The 27,755-nt window shown below is 38.1% G+C and overlaps 1 protein-coding gene across 2 annotated transcripts in view; it reads right to left on the bottom strand.

Annotated features, from left to right (window-relative positions):
- Positions 1–27,755, bottom strand: part of Sash1 (SAM and SH3 domain containing 1) — an 899,535-nt gene that overhangs the window by 838,407 nt on the left and 33,373 nt on the right. The window contains exon 2 of one of the 2 annotated variants that reach the window (XM_015498763.2): positions 10,373–15,158. The exons of the other annotated variant lie outside the window; for it this stretch is intronic. Coding sequence (XP_015354249.1) covers positions 15,096–15,158 — 63 coding nt within the window. The 3' untranslated portion in view covers positions 10,373–15,095. Of the gene's footprint in view, positions 1–10,372; positions 15,159–27,755 lie in introns of those variants that run through there. 2 annotated transcript variants of the gene reach the window in all.

Genomic DNA, 27,755 nt, shown 5'->3' with positions numbered 1-27,755 from the left:
CCATGTCTAATTCTTCTTTCCTTTGATGCACTGAGTTTTGTCATTGGTAACAAATGTGGACTGTTCTTTTTTTGTTGTTGTTGTTGTTTTGTTTTTGTTTTGTTCACTTTGTATATGTTACTCTTGATACTATATATAAAATATGAAAAACTCTTATCCACATGTACAACTTCTGCCATATATTCTCCTATGATTACTCATTCCCAATTATTTTGGAACCCTTCTAGTAACACAGGCTAAAACCTATTCATATTTATAATTTCATCATTCTCCATGCCTTCTATGACCAACTCAACCATCAAAGAGAAAGTTACACTATTTATTTTTCTAAAAGTAGACGATGCTTCATAATTATGTTTGAATCAAAGAATAAATATATTCTCACAAAAAAAAATGCCTCTAGCTAGGTACTGATTCAGCTGTGTAAAAGAGGAAAACAAAAAAATAAATAAATAAAATCTTTTATTGTAAAGATATATTCTCATGGAATTTTTATAACTGGTGTAACCTAAAATCTCCCTTATCATCTATAAATGTGAGCACAGAGAAGCAGTACCCAGCGCAGGTTAACTATCGTCACATAAGAGCACTCTCTTTCAAGGAGGTGGGAGTGGAAACAGGTATATTTAATTTCTCAACGTTATTTAATGTTTATGAACCCAGGTAAATTATGTATAAAATGTATGCATCATATATATATGTGTGTATATATATGAGATATGTAAATAAATGAGTTATATATAAAACACACCCAAACATTCCACTAGCATAACTAAGCAGGTATGGTATGAAAATAAACCTTAAGCAACTGATAATTAGAGTTAAAAAATTCTAAAACAAGATTCAATAAACTTACCAAGGCAAGGGAAGCCTCTCCTCTGACGTTTAGTATGCTGAAGGCATAGCTCACTACATGCATTAGTACATAAAATGTCGGCCTTTTCTTCCTATTATTTTCTTTGCTATATATAAATCCACAAAGTCAGCTTTGTAAATGTGTTTCAACTTCTCTCCATTGTGTGGCACAGTAAGAAGTTTTGCCTGTTTCCTAAAATCGTGTTTAACTAATCTATTATTTTAATAAATTGGACCTTTATAATAGTATACTTGAGGCTAGACTATAACTTTCATCAGCTTATTTTTGTCCAATTATTGGTTGGGATTACACTGTGTGTGTGTGGTTTGTGTGATGAATATACTACACACTAGATTTCCATATATATTTGGGCGTTACATGCTTTTACAAAAATTCAATCACCAAAAACACATACAACTTGGCTATTTTCCTTACTGAAAATGGCTACTTTGGTTTATATCAGTGATGTCTCTGGGGATTTTAAATATAAGCATAGCCTTAATTTTTCATTCAAAAATCACTTTTTTTGCCAGTGCTCTCCTTACACCTCCCAAACCAGGAAATGTGCCAAGATTTTTAGAAAGTATGCTTACTTATTCTTCCAATGTACTTGGAAGAAGATTAAAGCATGGAAAAATAAAAGCAGATGAATAGGATTTGTGGGCTAAAAGAGATACATTCGATTTATTCAGTTGTCAGTTCCAAGAAAGAAAAATAAAACAAGAAAGGAAAGAAAGAATGAGGGAAGGAAGCCGGCAGGCGGGTGGACAGGCTTTAAAAGTTGAGGAAACAATAGCAGTATTTCTCAGAACTATGACTTAATTAATTATACTTACCAAATGAATGAAGCAACTTCTTTTTAAACATGAATATAAATATGACTCTGCTTTGCTGGGCATAATGGGGCATGCCTGGAAGTAATGGCGGCAACTCCAGAGGCTGAGGCAGGAGGATCACAAGTTTGAGGCCAGCCTCCGCAACTTAGCCAGACCCTGTCTCAAAATAAAATACTAAGGGCTGAGGGTGTGGCTCAGTGCTAAAGTGCATCTGGGTTCAATCCCCATCACCCCAAAATATTACTCTGTTTTATAATTTGTGAAGGCATTAAAACAATTTTCTAAAAGGAATATTTCTAATGCAGACATTGAGATTGTATAACGATAAGACCTACTGGAATCCCCAGTTTATTGTATTACCCATGGTTAGTCATCAAATCACAAAAGTTCAGAGGATGTTAGGCTGCCTCCTTCAAAACTGATGGGGGGAAAATCCACTTAGTGGCTCTAAGTACAAATTCCTTCAATTTAGGGATCATGGAGAATATTCAGGCAGGAGACAATCTCAGGTTGATATTAACCTGCCTGCTGACTTCTCTAATTTAAAAAAAAAAAAAAGGTGATGAGTGATCACTTATGACAAAACAGGGAAAATCAAATTAGGAATAGAAAATTATTTTTATTTGGGTTTAAAAATTCTAAAAAGCTTGGGCTGGGGTTGTGGCTCAGTGGTAGAGTGCTTGCCTAGCATGTGTGAGGCACTGGGTTCAATTCTCAGCACCACATATAAATAATAAAATAAAGGTCCATTGTCAGCAAAAAAAAAAAAAAAAAAAAGTTTTTAATTCTAAAAAGCTTATTTTCCTCTCCAAATCCATAAAGTAATTTCAAATGGCAATTTAATTCTCCTTAGGGAATGGTGGAAGGAGGACACAATTAAAAATCAAAGTAATAAAATTAGTTTCCATTTCAATCACCAAATCAGCCCAATGTGGTTCATATACACACTCAGGACCTTAGTTTCCTCACCTGTCACAGCAATGACCTCACTGGGTTGTTAGAAGAATTCACTGAAATTTGTACATAGGTTGCTCCAACTAGTGAAAGTACTTGATGTTTCTTTGTTAAAAAGACCACACAGTGGTAGAACAGTTTGGTACCCTTTCTCCATGATCCCAAAGCCCCACCCTCTGTCCACTGCAACACACATCCTCTGAGCGCAAGGAATGGAAGCCTCAATGTTCCTGATATTCAAGAACTTAGAAATGGTTCAACAGACTTCTAAGATTTAAAGGCCAAACTGTAAATTCTGAGCAGTCACTTGGAATCCTAATGGGAACATATAGTACTTCTCATCCTGAACCAGTAGTGAGAACATTCCTGCACCAAACAGTGGGCATATGTATTGGTAGTATAAGAGGTCATCCCATAATTAGGCATCATTATTAATAATAAAAATATCCACTTACAAACTAGTATCATTCCATGGGCGAAGGTGCTAAATTCTATAAAGTAATTCTATAAAGTAATATTTAAATCATTGTTTAAAGACTTTCCATGAGCCAGGGATCTCCATAAAATACAGAACAATGGCAGCAAGCCAAAAATAACCCATATATCTTATATGTCTGTGGGGTAAATCATGTTAGAGACCACTAGAGAATAATATTAGCACAGACTCAACTACCAAAAAGCTCAAAATAAATTTTTATTCTGAGTCCAAGATAGTTACACCAAAATGACTAATATGTCATTATCAACACAGTCAGGGACTGTAGATAAAATGAAATGGGTCGTCAAAATTTCCTTGTAACTTGATAGACAAGCATATTTCATTGGTTTGGAACATGTGGCCAGCATTTCCACATTTAAACACGTGTGAAACCAGGGTGGAGAACGATAACTAGAGAACTACGGTGACCCAGCTTCCACCCTGTGCACAAGTGGAAACATGGCTGCTGGCTAGTGGCACAACTAGAGAGCTGCAAGCTTGGGACACTTCAACCAAAGCAGCATTTTGTGGCCATGGGAAGAATGAATTGCTGCAAATAACTATGAGTAAGACCAAGAGAGTTCCAGCATCTAAACTCACAGAAGGGTGTGAGTGTGGAGAAAATCCAGACACTCTCACAACTGTATTAACGACACTCCTGCTGGCCAGAACACCTTTGAGGTCCCAGGTCCACAGAGGTACATGACTCAAAAAGTAGTGCAGAGAAGTCTGTGTGCAAATGTGCAAAACTGTTATAGAGTCACCTTGCATTTACTTAGCTTTATTTTTATGTATGAGTGACAGATCATAAACATCCACTTATAAGTCTCAGATGGTTCTGTTAATATGTTGAAAATAAAAAAGTACTGTGGACTTTTTCTATAGTAGGACTGATGGCATCCTTCTTTCTTTGTGATACTTAATGATGATCTTTCGCTTGACCCCATCTTAGACTTGATGAAATGCAATATATCAGACACTGACTACTATGGTTTGAATGTGTCCCCTCCAAAATCCAGGTGTTGCCAATGTGATAGTGTTAAGAGGTGGGGCCCTAGAGAGGTGACTATCCATAAGGCTTCTTCCTTGTGAGTGGGATTAAGATCTTTACCAAAGAGGTGCAGCTGTTGGTCTGTTACCCTCTGCCTTCAGCTAGGTGAGGACACAGAGAACTCTCTCTGGGGGACGTTGTCCTCACTAGAGAACTGAATCTGACAGTTCTTTGATCTTGAACTTCCCAGCATCCTGAACTGCGAGAAATAAATTTCTCTTCCTTTTATCCAGTCTCAGATTTTGTTGTAGGAGCACAAACTACACGAAGTCAAAAACTGGTGCTGAGACTAGGGGTCTGCTATAGCAAATACCTACCAATATGCAAGCCGCTTTGGCACTGGGTAATCGGTGGAGCTACAGCAGCTTTAAAGTGAATGTTGGGTTTGCCTCTGTTACCAAGAATGGAGCATGGAGGGTGATTCTGGTGAGGGTGCAGGAGATGAGGAGAGCCTCAGTCTCACCTGAGATTGACTAAGTGGTCCCGAGTAGAAAGCTGCTAGAAACATGGAGAGACAGGAGGCTGTTCTGATGAGGTGTCACGTAGAAATGAAGAACAAGGCACTGGAGATGGGAGGAAAGGGCATCCTTGTTCTAGTGTCTTTCTTTCTTCTCCTGCTAGGGATAGAACCTGTGACTTCACACATGCTGAACATGCGCTATACCAGTGAGCTACACCCCTAAGTCCTCTTCTTATTTTAAAGTGGTAAGAATTCCAGCTGACTTATGTTCTTCTAGGACTTTCAGGAAGGCAGAACTTAAGAATGACGGATGAGACCATTTGACTGAAGAAATCACAAGGCAGCAAAGTGCTGAAACTGCACAGCTTCTTTTAATTGCTTATAGCAACATGCAAGAAAATAGAAATGATTTAAAGACAGAATTCATAATTGAAGGGAAGCAGAACATAAAGATTTGGAAAATTCTCAGCCTGGCCATATAAAGAGTAAAAAAAAAAAAAAAACATGTTTAGGAGGGAAAATCAAGGGTGCAGAGATTAATAAGATAGTGTGAAGCCAGGTTCTGTTTATCAAGACCATGGCAGAACGATTATGAAGGCATTTCAAAGATCTTCAAGGCTGATACATCCATCCTACACCCATAATACCAGAGTCTTGAGAGCAGAATAAATTTGGGGGGACATCCACAGGATATCAATGCTTGCTACCCAATGCCACCTCAAGATGCTGCTCCCCACATTCCAGCACAGGAGTCGGTGGCTACCCCAGCTGTGGCAAGAACTTGGGTTCAACTGGGGCCAGCATTCTGCAAGCACATGCAGCAAGCCTTGCTGGTATCCACATGGTGGATACTGCAGGCAGGGATGGGCTGTGGAGACCCTGCTACCACCACCCTGATTTCAAAAAAATACCACCTTGGGGCCCAGGCAGAGACCTAGGAAGGGACAGGCTGCTCTAGGGCAAGGTTTAGGGAACTCTCAGACAGGTGTGACCCCCAGAATGCAAAGCCAGACTTGTAAGAGCCTCAGGCTTCTGCCTCCATCCCATGAGAACTGTGGCTTAAAGAGAGTGGGGTTGTCTGAACCTTGAAGACCAACTCCTAGATTGGTGTGTTCAGATGGTGGGACATGGAATAAGGAAGATTATTCTGGAGCCTTAAGATTCAATGTTTGCATTGTTGGGCTTTGGCCTTGCTTTGTGACTCCTTCCTTCTTTCTTATTGCTCCTTTTGGAATGGGAATTTCCACCCTATGCCTGCCCCAGCATTGTACTTAGGAAGCATATAACTTGTTTGATTGCACAGGTTCAGAGCTGCAGAGCAACTGGCCTCAAGATGAAATGCATCTTTGAGTCTTACCCACACCTGACGAAGATGATGGATGAGACTGTGGACTTAAACTTTTGAGTTCACGCTGAAACAAGTCAGCATCTCAGATGGGGGCTTCTGGGATGGAGTGACTCCATTTTGCATGGAAAGGGGACACAAATTTTGGGAAGCCAAGAGCAGAATGCAATGGTTTGGATGTATCCCCTCCCAAACTAAGATGTTATCCGTGTGTTAGTATTAAGAGATGAGGCCTTTAAGAAGTGCCTGGGTCACAGGAGTTGCTCCCTTGTGAATGAGACTAAGGCCCTTAAAAGAAGCTTCACGAAGCACTTGATCTCTTCAATTCTGCCTATGCCATGTAAGGTCACAGCATTCTTTCCCCCAGTGTATGAAACCCTCACCAGAAAAAAACAAAACAAAACAAAACAAAAAAAACAGCCAATACCCTGATAGAACTTCCCATCCATCAGAACTATAAGAAAATATTTTGTTTTTATAAATTGCTCTCTGGTGTTCATAGTAATGCAAAATGGACCAAGACGACATTTTTACCTGGTGTCCTGATCCCTAGAGCATCCCCTCTTTTTACAGTAATTTGTCAATCTTATTTCTTGATATATGGTCCTTATATTTGATTCTTTATTATATTTGGCTCTTAGAAGACATAAAGGTTAAGAGGATAGGCTTAAAGTGAAACTGCTGAGCCTTAAATTTCCGCTTACTTGGTCACTGGCTATATGACCTTGGGCAAATTAACAACATCATTTCATAAGGTTGTTGTGAAGATTAAGTGAACTAATACATGTAAAGTGCTTTGAATAGTCCTGACATATATTAAATGTTCTTTTAAAAGTGCTGGCAACCGTATTTTTAATGTTGCTTCGTAGTTGATTCAGGAATGCAAGCTTTTTCACTAACATATCTTGAAAACAATTTTCATTCATGAGTTACAAATCTCTTTTCCCACCCCTTCCACCACCACCTAGCTGATGTAGTAAAACACACCACAGTGAACCTCACCACTATGTACATCACATGACACTAGTTTTAAAAAGAAAAAAAAAAAACTATACGAAAATAGCAGAAAGATCAATAGAGTAGAGGGAAGGGAATTGGGTGGGAGGAAGGGAGGGGAGGGGAAATTCTGGGGACTGAATTAAAGCAAATTATATGTTTTTATAATTATGCCATAATATATTCTATTGCCATATGTAAAAAAAAGAACATTTTTTTAATTAAAAAAAAGAACTTATGTTCCTCACACATAAGGCCTTCTATCAGTTATCACACCTGGTATTTTAAGAGGTGGTATTTACCTCATTTTCCAGGTGATAGAGCAGATGGGAAAGGGTTTAGTAGTTTGCATAAGTCACAGCCAAGCATGGGAAGCTGGGATTTGTATCCAGAATTTTGTGACCCTAAAGCTGAAATGTTTCTCCCTCCCTTCCACAAACTCCACGCACATCAGAAAAAGAACAGAGACACAGTTTGCAATCACCACAGAGCTACAGGACCCTCTTAGGTCAAGGGACTCTACCTCTCAGCAGCTTATTGGGACTCAAGCTCAGGTCTGAACAATCCTGGACCGTTCCTAACTACTCCACTCTTTTCTGCCTTCCTATTGGTAAAAGATAAGAACAAAAGAAACCTTCCCTGAAGTTGTTTCTATTTCCAAGAACAAAAATCATGGGTCCCAAATTCATATCTGCAAGGGGTGTGTGTGAAAATGCTGGGAAGGAAGTTCGAAGCGCGAAGAATCGGCTCTGAAAATGTCTTTGCAGTTTATCTAGCAGCATACCATATGCTAACATGTATGTGATAAAGAATTAAGGGGTTTGATTAGCTCTAATTGCAGGGATAGGCTGGTACTTATTAGTTTTAATTTGCAGGAATAGATGCCAATCCTCTCACAATTCAGACTAGGAAAAAATGATGGAAAGAAAACCTTAATTCAAATAGTGTGTCATGTTAGTCTAAGCACATGCCCTTGCCAACCACAGTGTTTAATACATTCCTGCAAAAGGAGACCTCATTGAATATATAAAATTTTACTTGAGAAATTATACAAAACAAGAATGTCAGAAGACCCAAGTAAAAGCAAAACCATACCCCAAGGTAAACTTCTAATAAAGAGAAACTTTTGTTTCCCAGATTTCAGGGTGGAAGGCATTGCTATCCTACAGACATAAAGCCACAGTATTCCTCCACCATCCCTCAAAATAGGCAATGCCTGGTAGAACCAGCTCAGACAACCTCAGGATTCAGTTTCCTTAGGCATGGGAGAAAGCTCACTTGGTCCTTCATTCACTCAACAATATTATGGAACACCTAAAAGGTGACAAACACATACTAGTAACTGAGGAAGCAGCTAGTGGGGGCAATCAGGTGTGCTCACAGCCTGGTGGAAACCAGCAAAAAACAAGCAGAGTAAGTCATTTAGTGACTTCCTTCTAAAGAACGTGAGGTTATTCAGATACCATCTGTTTCTCAGACCTTCCGCAGGGCGTGTTTGGCAATCCTGCTCCCTGAGCACTTTTACAGATGGGTGACCGAAGGTGTAAAAGGAAGTGTCTTAGACAGCTCTACTCTCTAGGAAAACCAAGACCGGATTCAGGGCTTCTGATTTATAGGCAAAGATCTGAAATAAAACTAAATGTATATATTCTTCACTCAAAACGTCTACTTTCGTGAACTCTCTTACGTAGATTAACTTCCAAAATGAAGTTGGAGTTAAATTGATTGAGCTAAAAGGGATGTCAAAGAATACACAATGAATATATACAGTTCATGATCTGTGCTTATTTTTCAACCAAGAAACAGATGAGACTCCACAGACATCCTGTTATTGGTACACGAAGGTATTTTAAAGTAGAGGAGCTAGCCAAAAAAGTGTCCATGGTTACATGAATGCATTCTGTCCTCAGAGTAACTCTGGTAGGGCTGGGGCTAAGTTTTTCACTTGCAATTGTTCAAGACTTCTCTTTTAAATTAAAAACCTTTAGTGGGGCAACAGATGGCCCAGAATGAGACTAGAAGTTTTCATTATCCAGATTCAGATGAAAGACATTTTTAAAGCTGCCTAATGTGAAGTGACATTATTAATGACAAAGTCCATCTTATTCTTAAACATTTATTTGTGAGCTTTACTGCTGCATTTCCCTTTCTCTTTTTTTAATTTTTTTTTTTTTTTTAGTTGTAGTTGGACACAGTACCTTTATTTTATTTATTTTTATGTGGTACTGAGGATCAAACCCAGGGCCTTGTACATGCTAGGTAAGTGCTCTACCACTGAGCCACAACCCCATATTTCCCTATTTCTAAAACTAAAAAAATAAAAAGATATTTTTGTGCCACTCACCAATATCATGAACTATGAGATCAAAGAAGACGTGAAGAACGAGGGAAGATCAGGATTCTGTATCCTGGTGCTGGCCCCTGCAGAAAATCAGGGTTCCATGGAGGTTTGGTTTGTGAATGTGTCAAGGCTATGTCTTAAAACCACAGATCTAAGTTCAAACTAAGTCCAATCTAGAAAGATGGGTCTTTTTTAAAGAAGCCATGGAACCCTTTAGGTATACTTTCTAAGATCTATATTGGACAAAAAATCAGTAGCAAAGGATCCGGGAAAACTTCTTGTCTGCCACCAACCTGGTGTGTCATATGAGATGCCACAAACTCTTTTTTTTTTTTTTTTCAGTGTTTGAACTGTGCAGTTTCTGAATCTGATGTGGTGAATCTTAAGGTCTTTTTTGATTTCCAGAATTTAAATTTTTACATCTTTCTCCTCATATTCAGTGGGAATAAAAAGAGTCACTGATAACCATCAAGACCCAGCACATCATGACATTTATATATAACCCAAAGCACTGTTGCAAACTTCTTCAGATAAATTTCTTTGGGCTAGTGAGTATGCTGATCAAGTACAATCATTATTCCATTTTTTCAAGGCTATGAAACCAGAATGCAGTTATGTTGGGATCTGAATCCAAGACTGGTTTTAACCACTGCTGAGATACTGCTTCTCTGTTCAGGTGATGCAGAATCTGTGCTGCAGAAGCCATAGCAGAATCACATGATCACACACAAGCTCCCTCCTACCACTCGATATACCCCACTACCCCACCTCCCACTGCCTGAGCCACTGACAGCAGAAAATTACACAAGAGAAGGCCACAGGAAGCACACACAACAGGACAAAAGCATCCCTATATGTATGATGGTGTTAACTGAATTCTGCATGCAGTGTGCAGAGACTTGCATTTTCCTTTCTTTCCAGTTAGAGCTCTGATTTCCCATGCTGACCATAATACAGTAATACCATGAACATTTATACATTGTCAATTTAAACAATGCAAAAACGATCACATTCATCAAAATGCAGAATGATCACAAAAGAGGCCAAGGCAGAACTGCTGTGCAGCCATAACATTTATTGAAAAGTAGACATATGTTTGCAAATGACAGAGCTGTGCGGGTTACATTACATGGTTCATAACGACGTTCCAATTAGGCTTCTCATGGAGTCTTCACATATAGCCCTTAAAAAAGATGTAACTGAAAAAGGGAAAAAATTAGTGTGTTTACAAAACCAAATGGTAGCTTTCAATTAGAACAAATCTGTGCTTGGCTACTTAGATATACACATGTTGATTGTTCCGGCCCCGCAGATACTTCTGTGTAGCCACAACTCTTCAATGAATAATGGCTTTAGTAACCCAAACTGCATCTCAGAATATTCTTAAGCTTAGGAAACAGGGCCACAACTGTGATAAACAGTAAAACGTCTGACATTTGTCTCCCTCAATATACCACTTTGTCCTTGAGATCGTCCACACAGCATTTCATTTGTAGAATAATAAGGAAAAATTCATCTAAAAAAAGAGCAGGATACTGAATATAATCTATAGTAGACATTTCCCATATTAATGTTTAAAAGTTGCCTTATTTCCTTTTGGTACAGTGGAAGAAAATTCTGGGGGCAAAACTGTAAAACAAAAACCAACCACCAGTTCTCAATATGGAGAATTTAACTACTTGTTTTCCTCTAAAAAGGTATCTTTTAACAAAAACAATAAAAAATAAAGCATCTCTAGAATTTAAACTATTTAAACATCACTTTCCTGTTTCACTTTCATTCAATAAGTAAAAAAAGAAAGTTGTGCTGTTCATTTTTCTAAACTACATCTTTGCCCCATTTGCCTTTTATGGAAACATCCCAAAGAGTGATATCGAAATATTTCTAATCATGGACTAGAAAGTTATTTGATTTTATTTCATTAGAGATCAATAAGGTAAAGCTGCAAAGGAGTTTTAAATCAAAGAATTGAATAGTGTAAAATGTCTGATGTGGGGATATGTAATTGGGAAAGATCAGAATAAAATTAGAAAATTCTAAAAAAAAAAGCTTAATTTGATTTGCTCTGAATATTTTTTTTTATTTAGTAAAGCATCTATGTGTGAACCTATGCAGTTTTTTTCTAAGTTATCATCAGTTAATATTATTTAAGAATTTTCTGATACCTGGCACTTGGTTGGAATTGAGAATTGGTCATTTAGGATTAGGTTCCCACTCATTTCTCACATGTCCCTGGGTAAAATATTCTATTATTTATCACTTATTTACTTTGAGATATTGAAATATTCCAGCTCCCTGGACATATTTTGATACCTCATTATTACATGTAAGAGATTATTTAAGTCAAACATTTTGTCTAAGAACTTTATTATCTTAAATCTCTTTTTGTTCTTCTTCAACCACTTATACAAGGGATCCATTTACAGCACTCAGCGTAGTAACAGAAAAATTCAGACATGCCGATCTCAGTCCTCAGACAGGTACTTCCCAGTCCCTGGTTGAGCTGGTTTCTCTTCCCATAGAGAAGAGTTTGCTGATCCACCATTATCAGCCTTATCTCTTGGCTGGATGCATCCCAGAAGAAGCTACTACGGGGGCAATGCCTATTTGCACTCCTCCTTTATAAACCCCAGTCATAAAATCAGAGGAAACTGGAAACTGCACATCTGCCACTCATTCATTTACACTCCAAATTTTTAAACCTGAAGATGCTACAAGAAACATAGAGGTAATGAAAACCCTTCATGTGTCTATGTGATTATTTCCCCAGAATTGAAAATGCTGGTCTTTGTGAATCTGAGGATTGTTTTTTAAATATCATATTCTTTTCATTCAATCACTAAACATTTACTGAACTCCTACCATGAGCAAACACGGTAGCCTTTTTTCATGTCTCCAAAAAAGAAAGCAAAGGAGGTCTTTATGCTGTGGGCTACAGCGGCAGATGGGCATGTCAATTTACACTTGAGTTCTCTACTCAGTTTTAAAGTAATCTATTCCACAGAAGAGGAAATTACAGAAAGTCAGGAAGGAAAGGGAGACAGGAGTCAGCACCTATTTCATGCCAATCCTGGACCAAGAACTACAAGTGGGTATAAGCCACAGAGGTCTTGAGCCTCTTAAGAACTGTAGGAGGCACTATACTTATTTCTCCCATTTTATGAACAAGGAAAAAGAAGCTTTAGTAATGTCCTCACCACTTAAGATCCTTTCCCACGCTACACTACAGCTTATGCTCTTAATAGGTTCATCATGGGGAAAACACTATTAGGAAAACTCTAGAATCTGAACTGAGATCTGAGTAACTCCAAAGTGAAAACTCAATGCCTCCTGTGTTCACGTCACAGCAGCAACATGCAGGAGATTTCTCTGGACTGAGAAAATGCCTGAGTTCTCTGAATGGAGAAACAACTTTTGTTGCTACACATCCAGTTTTCCCAAGATTGTTGGCTCAGCTCTCCCTCTGGTGAGGAAAGAGCCCTTAAATGTATGTGTCCCTATGCCAAGAAATCTTTTATGTGAATAAAATCTTTCATACCCCTCAAATTTTAAGATGAACCAAAAAAACAATGTGTTACAATCCTCCAAATTCCTCAATGTGATAAAAACAGTCTGTACTTAAATCTCTCTTGGCGTTATAGGAAATATAAATCAAGATTGCCCTTTAGTCTTGATAATATATTTTCCCCTTAGTGAATTGCTATTTCCTTTACATTCAAAACTCAAAATTATCGTTAGTATTTAAATAAACTGAATAAAAAACCTGAAGAACTCATCTTAAGAATAATTATCTCCAGATACCATTCATGGTAAGAATAATTCCTTTTTCTTACATTAGACCTCATGTTATTTAATGCAAAGAAGGCTTCCCTCAATACTTCTCTTATTATTTAAAAATTTTCTTCCTATAGCTTTAACTAAGAAGTCTTTAAAATCTCTTGGCTATTTCATGGTTCTAAACTGTGACTCTTAATTTAGGTAGAGTATTAAATATTTTCAAATTTCAACAGCAGACTCAGAGAAAGGATTTAACTTTGGCAAAATAAGTGAAGTCAGTCACTACTCAAATAAAAAAATCAAACTTGAAATGACCAAGAGCCTTTTTTGGTTTTGGGGGTTGTAGTGGACTGCATCATAATGCCCATAGTGAAAATAATAGACGTTTCAGAAATCAAGTCCTGTGCAGCCACAGCCCAAGAGCTACATGCAAATGTACATCTGTGAAATAAATCTGCCACAGATGCTGCACCTGGAAATGAGGTCTGGAACAGGAAGCCATTTACTATCACAATAAATTATATCAATAATCAATATAGACTCCCCACCCCTTAATTAAACCCAGCTTGAAAATTTTAAAGACTCTACTTCAAAAATTGATGAAAGGCTGACTGGTATATAATCCTTACAAAACCACAGCTAGGTGTAGTTTAAAGGGCAACCTACACACACTTTTAGAATTTCCTTTTATTTGTATTTAAGAGTGAGACATACTTTACTTAGTGTGTAAATTAATCTCTAAAAGTAGCTGAACTATTTAGACCTTATATTTTTAAAAAAAAAATAGTATTGTGTTAGGAGTGTCCTTGGAGACCTAATCCCTTCTTAATTATCTATCTATTCCTGGCGATCAGTATGCTCCAGGAGATGAACATTAAATCTCTTTTCCTCCGAGAGTTTCCTATTCTTGTCCTGTGTTGATGTAAACTTATCTCTCTTGTATACTTCCACACAGTGCAAGAACACGATACTGCTTAGGGGATCTTGACAGTTCCCAGCCACTACTCTATCTTCTTCCACAGCCTCCTTTTGAATAAGTTTTGGTCCCATCAACAAGCTTGCATTTTCTAAGTAGAAAATAAAACTACCAACACCCAAAGGAAAAAAAAAACAATAGGAATCATAAAAACTCCAGCTTCACCTTAATTTCCTCCCTGATCCTCAACCTCCTCTCCTTCAGGGCTGTTCGTGCCCACTGCCTTCTCTCTGTCCCCAGACCCACAGGCCCATGGAGGGAGGTGGGCCAAGACACTGCAATTCAGAGGCCCCCGAAGCAAAACAATTGGCACTTGCTCGATATATGTCAGAGCATGACACTCTTTTTAATCTGAATATCTAACCTCAGCCAGAACAGATTTAAAAAGAGAAGTCAGAAGAAATTGTCTTCCCTTGGTTATGTTCCTTAATTCACTTGCTTTATGTCTGTACTTATTAAATAACTATAAAGCACCTTGAAATAAGAATTCCTTCACCAATCTATTCTATATAGAATTATGAAATATCACAACTTAATGAAAAGAGGGTCCTAAAAGAAGTGAAAGAATGTGTATGTTAACATATCAAATTAAGCCTATTGTTTAAGATTAAAGTTAGAAGTGATATAATTAAAGATTATGATTAGAAACCTACTTTTTGTATTACACTTAAAATAATTTTTACCCAAATGCCTTAACTAACATCATCTATTTTTATGAAGAATTGACAGAATGGAGGGGAAGACCCCAGTGTGTGCATAAGACTGTGTCTCATGCTGGTGTGTCCTTTCAAAAAATGAACTCAGTAATTTATCTGTGATATTTCACTACCTTATTTCTGGCTCTTAAAAGTCAGTTACCCAGTTTCCTAAGTTGATTATTCCAGAATTTTTCCAAGCAAAAAGTTAAGCTGATGAGTATATCCAGGGTCACCATCCATTTCCCTTTTTGAAAGAAGATCCTAAATATGCCCTTTTCCAGTCTTCAGGCACCTCATCAGTCCTCCACGAGTTCTCAAAAATGATATCTAGCGGTTCTGTGACGACTTCGGCCAATTCATTAAGTACTCTAGGATGCCAGCCATTGGGACCTGCGGATTTGAACACATCTGGGTTATTGAAGTTCTCCTTTACCCATTCTTCCCCTAGTCCATCAGGGATTCCTGCTCCTGCTTTTAAGCCATATTTGTTCCTCTTGGGTTACCAGGTGGACTTTTGGGAAAAAAAAAAAAAAAAGCTTTGAGAATCTCTGATTTTTTATGTAGCAAGTTTTTCTTTCAAGATAATAAATGAAGAATGGATTTTATTATTTTCAAATCTGTTTTTTTATACACCTTTGTTTTATTTATTTATTTTTATATGGTCCTGAGGATTGAACCCAGGACCTTGCATGCTCTAGGTGAGTACTCCACCTCTAAGCCACAACTCCAGCCCAAATCTGTTTAATTTTTAAAAGTCTACTTCTTTTGCTTTTATATAAAAAAGAATGTATGATTAAAGTGTACTTTGTAATTGTTTGCATCCCTACATCACTCAATACTACACGTTGCATCCTTAATAATAAAGTCAACGGTCAACACTCTCCCTGAGCGTAAAGGCTACCCATCTCATGTTCAAGTGCCAAAGGGTACTTATCTATTCAACTTGTATCTGCAAGTGCTAATTCAAAATGCATCTTCTATGATAAGGAAGATTCACAATCATCTTTAATCATTATCATTTATATGCATAAACAATAATTTTTTCACACAGGCATTTAAAAAGCATAGCTGTAACACAAGTCAGAAAGAAATTAATAAGGATTTCTGACAAAGCAGGAAACTAGTAGAATTCATTTGCTGTGTGGTCATCAGCATCAAGGTTCTCGGGTTTATATTACACTAATTATCTGCAAGCTCTGATAGGTGTTGACAGTTTTAACCCCTTCACTGTCACAATGATCCCCTGAAACTGAAAGACAGCAGCAGATTATTTACTGCCCATCTGTCATAGCCACACCATGTGCTGAGAATCCCTTGACAGATCCAGGGTGGACAAAGAACAGGAAGAAAAGGAGAATACAAAGAGAGAAAAAGGATGCCCGAGTTTTTCCCAGGATTTTGAGGCTGCTGCTTCAGTAAAACTTTTTTAAATTGGAAAACGTGGAATCATTTTTTTTTTCTTTTTCCCTCCAAGTCTCTATCTCTCCAATATCACAACAATTTTTTTTATCTTTTGAGGCTTAACCAATGTCAAAAATAAGTAAATATAAATCATATGTGGGCTGGGGATGTAGCTCAGTGGTAGAGCACTTGCCTAGAACATGTGAGGCACTGGGTTAGAGTCTTGGCACCACATTAAGAAAAAAAAAGGTATAAGTGTCCATCTACAACTAAAAAATATTTTTTAAAAAAATCATACTGCATAACTGGGGCTGTAGCTCAGTGGTGGAGCACTTGCCTCACAGGTTTGAGACCCTTGGTTTGACCCTTAGGACCACATAAAAATAAATGAATAGATAAATAAATGGAGTTATTGTGTCCATTTACAACTTAAAAAAAAAATTTAAAATCATATTGCAAATATCCTGAAGACTTTTTGTAATACTGGGGATTGAATCCAGGGTTGTGTTACCACTGAGCTATATCCTCAGATCTTTTGATTTACTTATTTTATTTTGGAACAGGGTTTTGCTAAGTTGCTTAGAAGGTCTGACTAAGTTGCCAAGGCTGGCCTCAAACTTGTGATCCTCCTACCTCAGCTTCTCAAGCTGCTGGGTTAATAGGCATGCACCACTGTGCCCGGCCATCATGAAGACTTTTAAAGAACAACTGCACATTTTCTCTAAGGTACAATTTGTTCTAGCACATGCTGTTTTCACCCCTGTTCCAATAGCCACCTGCTGATGGCAACATGTTAACTAATATGTCATTATTAATTAGTTTGGGTGACACCACCAGGCAATCACATCTAAATGATAGAAAGTATTTCTATCCAGGAAGGGTGTTTCTTTCTCCAGAGAATCAAGTTATTCTCAGGCCTTTTGTTGTTTATTTATTTTGGCTGCAACTAAAAAAATATCTAATAACTAATATATTCAAATAGTCACCCTCAAAAAACAATATCCATGACAATTCCTATATTGATATCACTTCCTATCATGATCTGTGAAAAAGTTAATGCTAATCTATCTTGATTAGCCAAGTTGTTGGTGTGTTCTGGAGGGGGAGTGGGGTAGTGAGGGAGGTCCTCTAAATACACTTTAATACAAAGAAGTGTATTATAAAGAAGAAAGATGTTTGCTTTTTAATGCTCTAGGAAGTGAAGAAATGAGAACACATTAGTGGTGAAAATTATATTTATTATAGAGTATTAGATAATTAGCTATTTGTATCAGGGGAAAATACCAAAACAACAACAAAAAAAAAAAAAAAAAAAAAGGAAGAAAAAGAAGAAGCCTTAGGCCACAGAGTTACAAGAAGACTTGGGCTAGGACAGGCAAGGGCCACAGGACCCTGGCCCCATGCATGAGAGCAGGAAGATGGCCTCACCTACTGTATGATCCAGGACACACACAGAGAGAGAGGAAGTACATTCGGACAGGTTTTCATCTAGCACACATCCACACCTCCACATGCAACTCATCTGGAGACGCTGACCATGAAGTCATTTCACAAATCTAATGACAAGCCAACAGCCTCCACAACCTCTGGTTCCACAAAAACAAATCACATTCATCCAACAAGCCCAGCCTTGCAATTTGCTACTTTTCATTCTTTGGAGGAGGTGGTGGGAAGCAGACAAACAGGATTTCTGCAGTTGGGTCATGGAGAGTTTCAAGATGTGAGAGCAGCCGCAGACAACAGTAATTAACTGCACACGTTGCTTCATGATCATAGGAAACATTAGTAATTCCCATGTCACGAATACTCATCATACTCTGGTGGCTGATACACACTGTGACATCCCAGAGCCTGGTCCTAATGGATCCCATTTTTCTAGTGGAATAGAAATCAGCAGATTTTTTAAAATTCTGACCATCTTGAAGCTAATACAGGCAAACATGCACTCCATGTATTTCATTTTTCTCCCAACTGTTCTGGGATAGTCCTATCATGAAAACCAGGGCTGTCTTCACTCCAAGGAAAACGATGTCTGTTCACATGTGTTTGTCCTCTTCCTTAGTTCTATATGAGACAGGCTTAAAAATCCTGAAAGCAATCACCTCTAAGTTCTCAAAGTTCATGAAAGCCAATCATGGGAAGAATAAATTCCATGTTTTATTTTTGGTTCATAATACTCCTGAAGTTTTCCCATTTTTCTTTTTTCTTTTTTTAAGACATAGGTCTCAATATGCTTCCCAGGCTGATCTTGAATCCCTGGGCTTAAGAGCTCCTCCTGTCTTGGTGGGGCTCTCCAATAGCTGGAACAATAGGTGCACGCTATTGTGCCTGCCTGTTTTCCATTTTTTTTAAGTTAAAAAATTTTTTTTTAGTACTGGAGATTGAATCCAGAGGTGCTTTACTACTAAGCTGCATCTCCAGCCCTTGTTATTTTTTTTAATTTTGAGACAGGTCTTACTAAGTTGCCTAGGCTGACCTCTAACGTGGCAATCCACCTGTCTCCATCTCCTGAGTCACCTGGTTTACCGGCATGTGCCACCATGCCCCAATATTTTCCTATTTTTAAAGACAAGCCTGGTTGGGGAGAAAAAAAAAAATTAAACTGCCAGCAGTTTGTGTGCAGTGTGCCAAATTATCATCTCCTTGTTCCTAGTAAAGCCAAAAGGCTAGTTGGTTTCCTCCCCGTACCTGACTGTGAGACCATGCTCAATCAGAGAGCCCTTGTATTAGGACCATCCAAATATAATTCTCAGGCAGAACTGTGGCTTTCTCAGATTTTTCTTCCCCTAGGCTTTTATGAAGCTGGGAGGAGCCTCTCATTTCCCAGAGATTTGGCAGATCTCCCATGCCAACTCTATCAATGTTAGTACTCTAATTTGAGAAATATGAAGGGACAGAAAAAGTTATTCAATACTTAAACTATTACCCTATGGTTAAAAATTAAGATTTATGAGATGATTTTTTTTTCTAAGTTGATTACTCTGATTTTAACTGACTTCAAATCTGTTATTCTCTGAGCTTTTGATTTTCCCCTAATTAAAGGCAATCAGAGTTGCATGCAGGCTAAACCCACTGAGAAATGTCTCTCTATTGTGATGTTACTGTATAGTGCATACATAGTTCAACTGTAGATGCAAAGTCAATACACAAATTCTCCATATTTGGTTTCTTAAATAAAAAAAAATAACTGGTGTGTAAAATTAATAGCCTGTGCAATTTCCAAAGAGTTTGGGGGGCAAAACACAGTTAAGGACGATACAAACAACTGTCTTCTCTTCTAGTTGACTGAAGGGATATAAAGTTTAACTGTTAGTGGTACTGGTGATAAAACATAGGATATTTTTTAAACCTCATGATAGATTAAAAGATTTCCAATATTCAGCCATGTCACACTGGCTTTATTTATGGGGCTAAGAAAGGTGAGAATTTACTTAGAGGGGGGATTTAAATATAGCCTCATTTTAACTATTAACCTCTCCAAGGGCAAAATCCATATTTTACACTTTTTTATACAAGAGAAGTCCTACAGGATAGAGTTCCTCAGTCTATAGACTAGAAAAACATTTGAGCTATTCTGAAATAAGCTACATAGATTTCTTCTTCTTCTTCTTCTTCTTCTTCTTCTTCTTCTTCTTCTTCTTCTTCTTCTTGTGTGTGTGTGTGACTTTAAAAACAAATACCCAAATGTTGTCCCATTACAAACTGCTCTATTTAACCATCTGATCTGTTTTCATGCATGGTGTGTGCTTGACAGGTTGGTAGGTGCTGATTTGGCATTCCAGTTTCTGGGACAAATTAAGTGGGTTATAAGAAACTGCCTCTCACAGTCTCCTCTGGACCCACACAGATCTAATATTCACTAAGGACTTATCTGCAGCTTTTCAACCAACTACACTAGAGAGGCTGGCTGGAAATTTTCCTACTCATTTGTTATTCAGAAAACTCTCAGGAACTTATTCAGAGGTTAAAAAACAAAAACATCTTTGTTTATGCTGTCCTCAGGGCATTAACTGACTTTATAATTTTTCCAACTGAATAGCTATGTAAATTCGCAACTCTTTTAAAAGCACTTTGCTGCACTCATCACAGAATATTCTGAATCAGTGAACTTCCCACACAAGGAACAAGAACCAAGGTCTGCCAGTGGCTACAGGTGCTCCCTTCTGTCCAGGACCTCCCCACAGCTGGAGGTAACATCACAGCTCATCTCCCCCAGCAGAGGGAATGATCAGGAACTTATTGTCTGGGAATTTTGTATTGTATGTTCAATAATTTTATAAAAATTAACCTCTGGTCACAAGAAGCCAGGACTAAGTCATTACTTTTTCATGAAGTTTAGTAGTCTGGCTAAGGAGGTGAAATGCCAATTGATTTTAAGAACAGGGAGGGAGCCTGGGGACACACAGACAGGGAGGAAAGTTTCTATGGAGAGACTAATGGCAAAAGGGTGGTGGTGGTAATCAGGGGCATAATCATTACTTATGTTAAGAGTACTCATTAATTGCTCTCATTATATCAAAGAAGACATTTGGCATTTGTTTTTTAGGGATTGGCTAGCTTCACTTAGCATAATCTGCTCTAGTGCCATCCATTTCCCTGCAAATTCCATGATTTTGTCATTTTTTAGTGCTGCGTAATACTCCATTGTGTATAAATGCCACATTTTTTTTTTATCCATTCATCTATTGAAGGGCATCTGGGTTGGTTCCACAGTCTAGCTATTGTGAATTGTGCTGCTATGAACATCTATGTGGCAGTATCCCTGTAGTATGCTCTTTTAAGGTCTTCAGGGAATAGTCTGAGAAGGGCAATAGCTGGGTCAAATGGTGGTTCCATTCCCAGCTTTCCCAGGAATCTCCATACTGCTTTCCAAATTGGCCGCACCAATTTGCAGTCCCACCAGCAATGTCCTCCCTGCAACTAAGAACAGAGCAGGGAGGAAGAGCAGGAGGAAAAGATTAACATTAAACTGAGACATGAGGTGGGAGGGAAAGGGAGAGAAAAGGGAAATTGCATGGAAATGGAAGGAGACCCTCATTGTTATACAAAATTATATATAAGAGGTTATGAGGGGAATGGGAAAAAAACAAGGAGAGAAATGAATTACAGTAGATGGGGTAGAGAGAGAAGATGGGAGGGGAGGGGAGGGGGGATAGTAGAAGATAGGAAAGGTAGCAGAATACAACAGACACTAATATGGCATTATGTAAAAATGTGGATGTGTAACCGATGTGATTCTGCAATCTGTATTTGGGGTAAAAATGGGAGTTCATAACCCACTTGAATCTAATGTATGAAATATGATATGTCAAGAGTTTTGTAATGTTTTGAACAACCAATAAAAAAAGAAAATAAGTGAAATTTAAAAAAAAAAAAAAGAGTACTCATTAAGAGTCTGAGAGGGGATTGAAGTGATTCCTCATCAAAAATAGAGGGAAAGATTGGGTGCAGTGGCACATACGTGTAATCCCAGAGGCTCTGGAGGCTGAGGCAGGAGGATGGTGAGTTCAAAGCCAGCCTTAGCTGAAAGGGAGGCCCTAAGTAACTCAGTAAAACGGTGTCTCTAAATAAAATACAAAATAGGGCAGGGGATGTGGCTCAGTGGTCTAGTGCCCCTGAGTTCAATCCCTGGTAACCAAAATAATAAATACATAAATAAATATCAAGGGAAAGAAGACTAGATGGGTAAAGATGCCAACACATTGGAGGTGAAGGATGGAGGGAGTGGGGAACTGATGATGAAGCTGGTGCTGTCTGCAGAATGGATGCTGGAGTGGGCAAGAGCAGAGCTCTGAGTAGGAAGTGGGGTTGTCTAAAATCACCTCCCAAAGACTTGGCTGCTGCAGGAAGGCAGGTTCAGTGGGCTTTAGAGTCTTTCTCTGCATTAGGCTTAAAAGTCTCTGGTACCACCCAAAATGCAACCAAGATACAGGCCTATAAATGCCCAGAACACAGGAACACATAAACGCTAGAGAGATTTGAACATGAGTGTGCTGAACAGGAGCTGAACACGTTCGATGGCTCTGTAGTTGAACTCTTCTGATGACGTCTGTCTCCACCCAGGCTGCTCAGGGAGGTTCTCCTCTCCTGCCTGTCTCACCCACGTACTCGCAGTAAAATCATCCATTATCAAGTACTAATGGTCTTTGAAATCAACACTAGTATTAGTCTGCTATTATTCTGATTATCTCCAATATAACTGCCACTAACAGTATGCTGATGATACATACTATGATTATTATTATCTCCTGCCCTAGCAACAATTGAAAATTACTATTACTAATTACTGGATGAATGACCTCTGTAGCAAGCACTGTGCAAAGAAGGTGTGTTTATACATAATCTCCTCTAAGCAACCCAGGATAACTCAATGGTGATCTGGGACCAAACTTTATACATGAAGCTAAAGATTTAAAGTATAGATAATCTGCCAAGGTCAAGTTGCTAACCAGGAGCAAAGGATTTCTGTCCAACAATAAACCCAACCTCATCAAATTACTTCTATACACTACAGTCATTTTCAGTCGGGTATCTGTATTAGTTGAACAATGTCCCTCCAAATTCACTTTCATCTAGAACCTCAGAATGTAACCTTAGTTGGAAATAGGGCTTTTGGAAACAGATATAATTAGTTAAAAAAAAAATCTCTGGATGAAATCATCCTGGATTTAAGATGGCCACTAAATCCAATCACTAGTGTCCTCTTGAGGGGCTTGGTAATTTTTGTTTTGTTATGGTTTGGTTTTTTTGGTGCTAGGGATTGAACCTAGAGTTTTGTGCATGCTTATCAAGAGCTACATCCCCAGCCCACTGATGTCCTCATGAGGAGAGCACACAAGGAAGAAAGCCACACGAAGATAGGAGAAGAGATTCGATTACAAGTCAACAATTGTCATGAATGGCCAGAATCTGGAAGAGACAAAGGCCTTATTTAACACAGAAGAAAGAACAGCCCTGCTGATGTCTTGGTTCCAGCCCTGAGAACTATGAGAGAAACAATTGATTGTTACAAACCACCTGGTTTGTGGTACTTTGTTACAGCAGCCCTAGGACACTAATACAGAGCCCCTTCACCAAAATACATAATTTCTCAAATGCTCTTAGGAATATATTTAATTGCTTCATTGTTCCTGAAAGTGAACACAAATGTAAATACAGGCAAAAGGTATTTTATTTTTATTCAGAATATAAAATGTGCAAAATGTTTATTTAGATGATATGTTTAATCTCATTCATAATATATAAAGAAAAAATTGACTTTTTCTTATTTAATTAGTGATATAAACCTCTTAATTATGTAAGGGAAAACATAATTTCAATTTATAAAAATAAATTAAAATATGTACTACATACACATATACAATATATATGTGGAATAATGTATATTAAAATGCATACTGAGATGCAGCTAGCTGCTACAGCACCAAAAATAGCAAATAGTTAACATACAGAACTATTTTTTTTTTCTTTTGCTAAAAATGTCTACCAGTTTACTATTTACTTGAATACTGTAATTTCCTTTAAATTGCAAGATAAGAAAGAAGTTTCCAGTGGCTATTTCCAAACATTTTTCTACAAATGACACACTGTAGTTGTAGCCAAAATTTATCTCTGATGAATTAAAGTTGAATATAATTTTCAGTAGTTTTCTGTTTTGATATCAGTTTTTAAGAATGAGAGTTTAATGTGTGATATAAGTATATTTGAGCTCTAAGACTTTTTCATGTTAAGGAGAAATATTTAAATAACCATCATTCATATATCTAATAATACATAATGAAACAGTCATGATTCCTAATTTGGAAATCCTTTTTGAATTCTCTTGACAGCTCAAAAACTTCCAGTATGAAAATACTACAATATTCTACATTTGCAGTTTTTAAACATTTCAGTTTGGGATGATGTCTGCATCTTTTAAAGTGATTTTGTTTATTTGAGTTATAATTATCGGTATTTATTGCATTTTGAATTAAAGCTGATAAATATTTAATTCCTTAAAAAGTAACACCCATAAATGCACTATATATGTTAACACAAATAACTATATTTCTCACCAAAATTAAGAAGAGTGGCATTGTTTTACATTTTGGTCTATCTCTTTATGTCTGGCCTGATAAACTGAAAATACTTTCATCTCCTACATTCAATGTGTGAGAGAGAACATGTGTTTCAGTTGAAGTACATGAAGAAAATCCAGCCTCAAACAGATGTGTCACTGGAAAAGGGAGGAATAGTTGAAAAGTATTTTTAGATAATTATAGATATTCTTTTTGATACCATTCTAAAATGGCAACAGGCAGTTTCTAAAAGATCAGTTGCAATGTGAAATCTGAAACTGTATCAATGAACCTTTTGTGCTCTGCTACTCCATTAAAATCACTGGTCTATTTTCTACTTTTAATGTACTTTTCATTACATGACTTTATATAACATCAAGCATTGCTCATGTGGAAAATATTGGGTTCCTATGTTAAGCAGATCTTCCAAAGGTTGACACAAATAATTATGCTGTTAAAAAAAAAAACATAATATTGCCAACTGTCTTGTTAAAAAAAAAAAAATCTCCAAGTCCTAGAAATCTGTCAATCTCACTGTGGCAGATAGGCGTTTTTTAAGTTCCCAATTTTCCCTCAACCATCCAGCTTATTATTAACAAATATTGTCAATTGTTTTCCTTGAATGGTTAGATTCACTTATTATTAAGAAATCTGGCAAATACCCAAGTCTAGATGACCACAGTTTGCCCTGCAGATGTCCTCTCAAGTACACATGGTGTTGTATGACAAAGCAAGATGCTCAGCTGGCATCCTGCACAATGGCATAAGTGGCTGGCCAGGTGACAAGGGTCATATACACTTCCCTCTGCAGAAGTGCTTCATTAGTAGTTCCATTTTGTCACACAGAATTTTTTTAAATGTGCAAAAAGGCTGAGATTTAATCAATTTATTAATTTCTATTGCTTCATCAATAGTTTTTTGGGGGGGTTGACAAACATGAGAGTGAAGAATATAAAACATACTCATACAGACAGGTACAAATGTGCCAGCATCTGCAGCCATCCTTGATTTTCTTCTAACAGTGCAAACATCTACACCATGAAAAAAAAATGAGTAACATCCTGGTACTACTGTGAAATTATACCTCACAGACCCCTGAAAGGGTTATATAACCCACAGGGGTCTTTGGACCATGCTTTAAGAACCACTGCTTGATTTCATCTCTGGACACAAGAAACAGGGAAGATGTCACATAATCAGCATCAAGCAAGTCTTAGACCAGTCTATCAGTCTGGAATACAAATTTGCCCTCTCACATGATACCTCCTTTCTAGCAATCAGTCCACATTTGCTTTCCTGGCCTCCCATCTGGCTTGGTTCCAAAAAATTGGTACCTTCCTGCCAGGAAGGTGAGGTGACCTTTCATTCATGTCTCGTGAGAGGATTTGCAGAGATGGTTGGTGGGTTCAGAAAAACCTGCTTGACAGAGATACTTGCTTGCCAGTCCCTTTCAAAGCAATGCAGACAATTCTGAGAACTGCCAGTCTGCCACATCAAAATAACTGGCTGCCTGTCTCCTGGCATCCAGTCTCAGCCCCTACACACTGAAGCATGGCCTCCACTGGGCCTTGACCTCACCTGCCAAATTGGAATGGGCAGGGAAGCAAGACAACTGTCATAATCCTCTTTTGCAATTCTGCAAAAAGGCATATTTGCATGTTTAGTGGCTTCCAGAGTGAGGGCCTATCCAGGGAGCTCGAGCTGTTTTCTATTGCCCTACCTTGTGTCTGACTTTGGCAAAGGTGAAAAGTGACACTATGACATCTAACAAAAACAGCAAGCTCTGATGGACCACCACCTAAGGGTTTTAAAGGACAGCCATAGAGAGTCATCTAAACAACCCTCAGAGGCCAGCCTTGTCCGAATGAACTCTGAGGAAGTGTAAGAGCTTACCCAAAGCAGCAAAAGATGTGAGTAGGACTGAGCTGCTTCACACACTGGAGACCCTAACCACTCACTCTTGCTCCTAGGAAGTAGCAGTTCCCCGGAGAAGATCTGGCCCCTCAGTCAGTCCCAGGTCACCTAATGCGTTGTATTCAGAGTGGGCACAGGGTGGGTATGGGGGGTAGTTTTGGGGGAGACAGTAGGGAACATGAGGAATGAAGGACACATGGCTTTTATTACCTCAAACCAAACCAGTCAGCCCCTAGCCACCCCTGGCTGTCATCTCATATGGTCCAGCCAAGACTAATGGGAAATTCCTGGGGGAAGCAGCCCAGGGTAAGGGATCTGCTCTCTAGATTCAAACCCCAACCCTGCCACTTCCCAGATAGGGTTCCTTGGGCCCAGTGGACCTAACCACTCTCTCCTTTAATTTCCCCTATAAAATAGGAACAAGACTAATACCTCCATCACAGGGGGCTGTTGACAATTAAATTAGCTAAAATCTTAAAATCTTAAATCTGCTTTGAACAGTATCTGGCTTGTCTATCTGGATGTTTTTCTAGTGCCTGCCTTATACAAAAATGTGGAATTTATACATCTCAGCTCAATCACTGAGTGATATAAACCCACCCCTGAGGAGACATAGATACTTAGGCACATCTTCAGAACAAAAACATAATGGATGTTCAGTGGCATTATTAAGTTAGTCATCCACAAATGTTATTAAAATAAATCATGAATAATGCGTGTGCTTTAAGCACCGTTTAGCCATTAACTTTAAAAATTTTTTCATTTAGCTTTGTGAAGCATGCCCTATAGAACATAAGTACTGTGGTAGTAGTTCTCAGCTTGTTGAAGCATCAAGACCTCTTTAATTGTTTTAAAAACAGTCTCTCCCCACACTGCACATGACTGTGTGTATGCATATAAGCAGAAACACTCACACAGCATAACCTCACTATTATATTTTTCTTACATTGAAAAAAATCACTGCTTTAAAAGAGACCGAGAAATTTAGAAACAACTTCACATATATTTATATAAAGCATATTATTTATGGAGCATCACTGACAACAGTTGATACCCAAATAGGTTCTGGGACTCTTGTATTTATTCCTCAAGCGTCTGTGTTCCTGGCACTGGGAGTATTTTCACAGGGAAATGGAATCATCAGAAGCTAGAATTGGATTCTTAAAGAAGTTCAAACACATTAAAATTTTAAAAAATGGTTAACCAAGCAAGAGTCAAACTCCAGAATCCAAATTTCAGAATCAGCACAAGTGGTCCTACATGTTTGCCCTGGTCAGCATGCAAGAGGCAAAAGTTGACAGCAGCATTTCAAGAAGCTAAAGGCCAACATTTTTTACATCTTAACTCAGAATAACTGGATTTCCTCTCCACACAATCTTCCAAAGGCCTTAAAATATTTCATTGTTCACCCCTTCAGGAATCTGACCCATTGTAGCAAAGATGTTAAATAGAGAACAGAGATTAAACTCATGGAGTTTCTGCAGGAGCCATGGTTCCCAAAACAAAATAGAAAGGACACAAACTTCCTGGGACTCATACAGATCCATGGAAACATACCTGAGTAAAAACACAGAGGTTCAATGGGATCAGTTCCCCCCACCCCGAAAATGTATTA

Source organism: Marmota marmota, unplaced genomic scaffold (genome assembly GCF_001458135.2).
Source record: "Marmota marmota marmota unplaced genomic scaffold, marMar, whole genome shotgun sequence".
NCBI lineage: Eukaryota > Metazoa > Chordata > Mammalia > Rodentia > Sciuridae > Marmota > Marmota marmota.
Note: the sequence above shows the minus strand (reverse complement) of the source record. Positions and strands in the feature narration are given on the sequence as shown.